The 6,831-nt window shown below is 34.9% G+C and overlaps 1 protein-coding gene across 1 annotated transcript; it reads right to left on the bottom strand.

The window, feature by feature from the left end:
- Positions 1–3,147: 3,147 nt before the first annotated feature.
- LOC306877544 (uncharacterized protein) lies at positions 3,148–4,781 on the bottom strand (the record flags this gene model as incomplete). Its single annotated transcript, XM_079429374.1, has 1 exon — positions 3,148–4,781. The coding sequence occupies exon 1, from the start codon at positions 4,381–4,383 to the stop codon at positions 3,148–3,150; it is 1,236 nt and encodes a 411-aa protein (XP_079285500.1). The 5' UTR covers positions 4,384–4,781.
- Between the last annotated feature and the right edge of the window lie 2,050 nt (positions 4,782–6,831).

The raw sequence follows: 6,831 nt of genomic DNA, 5'->3' as shown, positions 1-6,831 counted from the left end.
TTTATATACAGCTTCTTAGGAGAAGGAATGCATGCAGTTCCTCGGTTAGCAGTACCATTCTGTGAAGAAAACTACATATTCAGAGGTTTTATAGGCGCAGTCAGACTCATCAGAAGGATGAAAACAGTGTGGAGGCTGAGGGTGAGCTGGTGTGTGTCACAGTACAAATGTTTTAATGCTTTTTATCAGATCAGGCCACTTAAAGGCAGGAGGCCGGTCTATAGCCCACTCTGATGAATAGGTAATGTCATTAGCTCAGGCTGTGATTGGCAGATGCAGCCAGAGTGAGGCATCCTGGGATTGATCCACCACCCCTGGCAGTACTATGATGTTGGGCTTCATAAAATCACTTATTGGTTTATTAAATATTGATATTGACTTTCCTGGAGTAGGCAGGGCCTTTATTTTCAATATATAACAACAAAGTCAGAAGCATTTTGTAGTAAAATCTGTTAAAGTATAGATTTAACTTTAAAAAAAAAACTATATAGCTACATTTTGAAAAGCTTTTTTTCTGTTGTTCACTATTTAGCTGTCATTAGTGCATTTAGTGAAATAAAACATCCATTCATTAGTTCCTAAGTGTTTTAGCGCCATCTGCCAGCAGAATGTGCATAACAGCAAAAAATATTTCTTTTTATTTAGTATAAAAAGTACTGTATTTCAACTGTATTGTCACTATGTCATACAAAATAAAATACATTTGTTTTGATTTAGTAACAGGTGGGTGTAACTAAAAAAACTTTATCAGAGATGGAGGCTATACATGGATCAATTTAACTCCAACCAGGACAGAAGCCTCAACCTTATTTTTGCAAAGTAAGTAAAAATAGCTAAGTAAGCTGTTTTCTTTTAATACCTGAGACTTCAGAATCATTAAATAACTTGAAGAACAACAAAGTGCAGTAAATGGTAAAACTATGGCGCTACAAACCAATGTGATTTATGTTCATGAATTAAAATTACATGATAATAAAATACAATATCAAGCAGCATAATGGACTGTTTTGTATATGTAAAATAACTGGAACAGTTTCAAATCTGCAAAATAATACAGAATCCAAGTGAAATAAATGTGCCGTTTTTAAGTGTTTGTATAGCCTAAAATCTTAAATCTCTTTTTAATTCAGCTAGTTGCCCAGCCAACATTTTTATTTAGCTTAAGTTAAAGTAGGCTACTAAAATAACTAAAAATTAAAATGTAATATAAAACTAAAAATAATAACTATAAAGACATTATAAAAAAATAATAGGCCTAATGGCAAAAACACAACACAGTTACTAAAACTTTAACTTAAATTAAAAAGAAAACAACAAATAAAATAAATAGTTTTTTTTAAATTTTATTAAAAATATCAACAATAAATATAATACTATTAATACTAAAATAACTAAAAAAATAACGCCAAAAAAATTAAAATATTTTCAGTGCTTCATGGGATGAAAGGTTCCTCATAAATTGAACAATTTCCAATGACAATTTAACTTGTACTGTGACTTTTTGAAAAAAAAAAAAAAAAATGTGTCCTTTGAAATGTTTTCATTCATCTCACAGCTGGTTTGTTTGGGTCATGATCTCAGACACTTTATTGAGCACTTTTTCCCCGATTTATTTTCTGTAAGGTAAAAATGAATGGGAAAAATACCTGTATTATTATTATAATTATTTATTTTATTTTTAAATCTTCAGGCTTTATGTGAAGACACTAACATCTGATCTGCTTTAAAAAACATAATTTTTGTAGCAGCAGCATAAAATAGAATTGCATTCTAACTGAAGCCCCTCATGAGTGTTAAATGATGGATTGTTCCCTCTTTCCGCACTTCAGTGATCTTAATGAGTGGATCTGGAGAGCTGATCACAGCACTCTGGAGCTCGCCGTCTGTATATTAACAGCGAAAGGTTACTCACCCTCTATTTCTGCAGCCCCTGGCCAGAAACTGCTGACTTATGTACAAAAGCAGTAATTTAATTAGACGTGGCTTTGAGTGCTATATGTGTCCACTTCAGAGTTAATAGCAATGAATGTCAACAATCGCTTGTAAGTCATGTTAATGTGAAACATCTCATACAAAACAGGAAAATGAAATTAGATTTATTATTGCATATAATCTTGAAAAAAGCTCAATCAGTAAACAGCTGAACCTCAGTTGTTTCTAGGCAGTGTGTAAATTCAACTTGAACCAACATGAATTTTTAAAGGGTGTATATCAGTCTAACATCATGCGCTCTCTGCTGTGCAAGACATGCATTAGTTTCCTGAGATGTCTTGCCATGGGCTTTTTTATGGCTGATGAGGAACAGATACTGCCAGCTCTCGTTATTATCATGCAGGCTAAATGAGGAAACACTTTTCTTTGCAGTACTGTCCAGTCGCATATCTTCAGTTTTTATTACTGCAAAGCATTTGTTTACAACATCACAACATTTAACATGTTTGCTGCCTACTGCATTTAAAGGGAATGCTTTCAGATAGACATTCACTTATATTATAACATGTTTAAGCAAACATGCAATAAAGCACAAATAGTTAATGATAATAAAACACTTAATATGCTTTAAGGAATAGTTCACCCAAAGATGAAACATATTTTGAGAAATTTAGCATTACAACACTTGCTCACTAATGGATCCTCTGCAGTGAATGGGTGCCGTCAGAGTGAGAGTTCGAACAGCTGATAAAAACATCACAATAATCCACACAACTCCAGTCCATCAATTAACGTCCTATAAAGCCAAAAGCTGAGTGTTTGTAAGAAATAAATCCATCATTAAGGCCTTCTTAACTCTTGTCTTAAACAGGAGAGAAGTATGCACAGATCAAGCACCGTTTACAAGCAAAACCAGTCCAAAATAGTTCTAAACAAATGCCCTTTTGTTCCATGGAATGTGCTAGATTTTTTAGCTAAACTATTCCTTTAAAATGTACAAATGCATTTATTTTGTAGAGTAAAAGAAATTGTTAAAATAATAATTTTTTAAATGTACAGTCGGACGGGTGATAGCAACCTTACAACAAACATATACCAATGACTTTGAGTGAACAATGAGTTTTTCAAGACAAATAGATCATGAATAAAGTAAAAGTGCTGCAGCTACAAAATGTTAGCAATATAATAATAGTAATTATTTGTTTATGTCTAAATCTACTCTGAATGCACACAGAGATTCACGTTCTTATGTTTCTCCCAGTAGTGACATTCTTCAGGAAAACTCGACAGAGCGAAGCTGTCCTTATGACGACTGACGGCGTGAACCAGAAACCCAGCTAACTGCTTCTCCAGAAGCTCAACAACAGATTTAGCGTCTCCCTTCCTCGCAGGGCCTTCCATCATCTGCTTTACGCTCTCGTTGGGCACAGGCTGAGGGTTGCTGCTGAAGGAGACCACCAGGTTGGTGACATTTCCTTGAGATACTTCAAAATAATTCTGTCCGGCCACACACTGAAAGTTCTGTCCGGCTCTCAAATTGCTAATTTTGCCCAAGTTACAAATGACTCTGACGGACCAGCTCACCCAGTCGTACTTCTTCATCAGGAAGTCCAGCAGTTCCTTAGCCATTTCCTGAAGGTTCCCGTTTTCTTTCTCCTTCACAAGCCTCTTGATGTCTAGTTCAGCTTGCTCTGGAAACGAATCCACACATTTCTCTATCGTTTCCTTCATTTTCGTCTCAATTTCTTGGATTTTCGTGCTCCACTCTCGAACCTTCTCCTGCTCTGAGTCCTCACCCTGAGTAAGGAAACAATATCCCAGCAGAGCGATGATTCCCAAGCAGAGCAGCTCCTTCAGTCTGATACAGAAATCTTCCAGGACCCTTCTGTTTCTGGTCTCGTATTGTTCCACAACATCCAGGATCGGTTCCCCAAATGTTCTGTTTCCCATCACAGCATCGTAAAGCACACAGAGGTTTTTCTCTCCACCTGTTATGACAAAATGCTCTAAGAACAAGCGTTTTTTGACTTCCTTGTACTCAGGTTTAGCCTCCAGAATAACTATGTATTTTCTAAACTGGTTCCGCAAATTTTCCTCCACAGAGAAGAACTGTGAATCCAAACGTCTCCTTCTGATCTCAGAGTCAATGTCCTGTAACTGACACGAGAGCACATCTAATTTGCTTTTCACAACTAGAAACTGATCTTTGACATATGTGACCTCCTTGCTTTCCACATTGTCCAAGACCAGCCTCAAAACTGGAGCAGAAGCTTCAAAAAGAGGACACAGCTCTCCAACAGCGCTGGCCAGCACCTCGGCTCCTCTCTCAAACATCTCCATTACGGCTTCAATGGCCTCCTTCTTCTGGGCTACAACCCGCTCTAGTGGACTGGACATTTCTTTAAAAGCAAAACCACAACACACACAAAGAAAAGCCACAGTAAAACACATAAGGGAAAGGTAAATATTTAAATGATGTATGCAATTTGCATTAACATATATTCAAGTATGTTTTAAACATATTTTAAGAAAACACAACACTGATGTAGTTATAAGCATGTGATACACTATATTTTCTCTTAATTTCTTAGTACAAGCCATTAGTTTTCATAACTGATCTGCATTATGTATGTAAATTTTGATTTCACAATGCACTGAATTTATGCTCACATAAATGCAAAAGGTCATGTTTTTATTGAGGTTGCTAGTCACGTTTTTGTTCAGCTTTCTTCTTCAAATTAAATGATTGGACAGAGACATTTAAAATAGCCAAATGGACACTTTACTGCATTAATTATGAAAAATAAAATAATTGTTGTTGTTCAGTAAAATAAATAATGAATCATTTAGACTACATTTATAAATTTGTCTTCATAATGCACTGAATCGGGTATATTATATGATTTGATTTATTTTGGTTTGTGTTCACATAAATGCAAAAGGTCATGTGATTTATCTATCTATCTATCTATCTATCTATCTATCTATCTATCTATCTATCTATCTATCTATCTATCTATCTATCTATCTATCTATCTATCTATCTATCTATCGTAGGTATACTGGTGTTATCATAAATGAAAACCACTATGATATATACAAAAGACAATCATGAATAATTATGAGAAAATGTTTAAGGTTTGAATCTAACGTCACCCTTAAATGGTTAATGTGGCTTTTAAAGATCAACCATGCACAATAAGGATACATAAATGTGGAGTTGAAATAATAATAATACATGATTTTAAAGTAAGGTTCAATAAAACACATAATGAAGCATTTAGGCTATATATATAAGTCCAGAGTTCAGGACACACCTTGCTAGTCTGTCTAAAGCTCTAATGCAGTCTGCCTCACATGAATGTGTCCTAATTATGCGCATCCTTGACATCACATAATCATCCCTAACAAAAATACATGTAAAACAGGTTTCTCACGCCTCTCAGGATGAAGAGCTGCTGGAACGACCTCCAAGTTTCCAAATTATTCCCACAGTTTCAGGTTCGACTTCTAGGCAAAATGTCGTGATCATATGCTCAGTGTGGAAAAGATGTGCGCGCGTGTGTGTGTGTGTGTGTGTGAGAGAGAGAGAGAGAGAGAGAGAGAGAGAGAGTTGCGCGCACTGATAGGTTTGGGGTGGTTTTGGAAAGCTGTTAGTAACTGTCGGATCAATGTCTCATATTTGACTGTGGTATATTTTTATAGTTTGTTTACAGATGGATCTGTGATGTGCAGCTCAGAGATCAATTTTTACACGAGACTGTTTAATTGCAGTTTATTTTGCGTCGTGCGCAACATCTCACGCGCCACTGGATTAACATGAACGTGCGCAGATTTGGGATTTTCGCATCTCAATATCCCAAAGAAGGTATATTTCACAGATTATTTATATCACACATTGTATACTAGATAGTATAATATTATAGCCTACTATTCTATAGTATTACATTTGACACATAACAGATACTGGTGTCTAATTTGTGCGTAAGTGTGGTAATGGACAGCTCTAGGGTTATTTTTTAAGGATATACGGTTGTTATTAAAAAGAATGTTTTTATAGAAATATTTTATAAAAATGTTGGCGTTTCGATCATAATTGTCCAGGAAAAAAAATCACGCATCTGGCAGAGTGTATGGGGTAATTTGTCAAAAAAAATATCCTGCTGTTTTTTTGATGGTGATTTGATTTTGCTATATATAATCATTTAAAGCATATAAACACAATTCATGAAATTGTTTTGACCAACAAAATTAGTTGTATAAAATTATTTATATTATTTATTATTTATATAAGCAAGCAAGAGCAAGAGATAAAGAGACTATCAATGTGACAACTTACCTCGCAGTGTGAAAACTGACCTTGAGAACAGCCTATAGCTTCATTACTGAATGTATTTCAGCAGGGCTTTTGTGTTTGTCAGCTTGTTTATCTAATGAAACATTATGATAGTATTGTAATTTTAATTCTGAGTATAAAATATCCTAGTTTTAGAGCTTAGCATTTGAAAACAGATAACCACTTCTAGATAAAAGCATGCGTCCAATTGGTTTTTACTCAATATTATGACTTATATCATTATATAAAGCCTTTTCGGCAACTTGCCCTGGTCTCAGAACAGTGACGTTGAATGTAATGCATTAATGGCGTTTCCACACCTTTGGCACATTGTCCTAGAATCTTTATTAATTAATTAATCTTAATTTTTTTCTTATGTATTGTTTCTTATAGTCAGGTGTATCCAGCTGTAGGATTCTCTCTCTGGCCTGTTATGGTTCAGGATTTGGCTGAAGAGTTGTCCGACAGAGAGTCAAAATGGGTAAAGTGAACATCTGAATTTCTTAACTTATCATTGATTTTTTTTCTCTTCATAATAAAAAAGAAATATTAGCTCGATCACA

Source organism: Barbus barbus (assembly GCF_936440315.1).
Source record: "Barbus barbus genome assembly, chromosome: 12".
In the NCBI taxonomy this organism is placed as follows: Eukaryota; Metazoa; Chordata; class Actinopteri; order Cypriniformes; family Cyprinidae; genus Barbus; species Barbus barbus.
The sequence above is the reverse complement of the archived record's forward strand: the minus strand, read 5'-3'. Positions and strand labels throughout refer to the sequence as shown.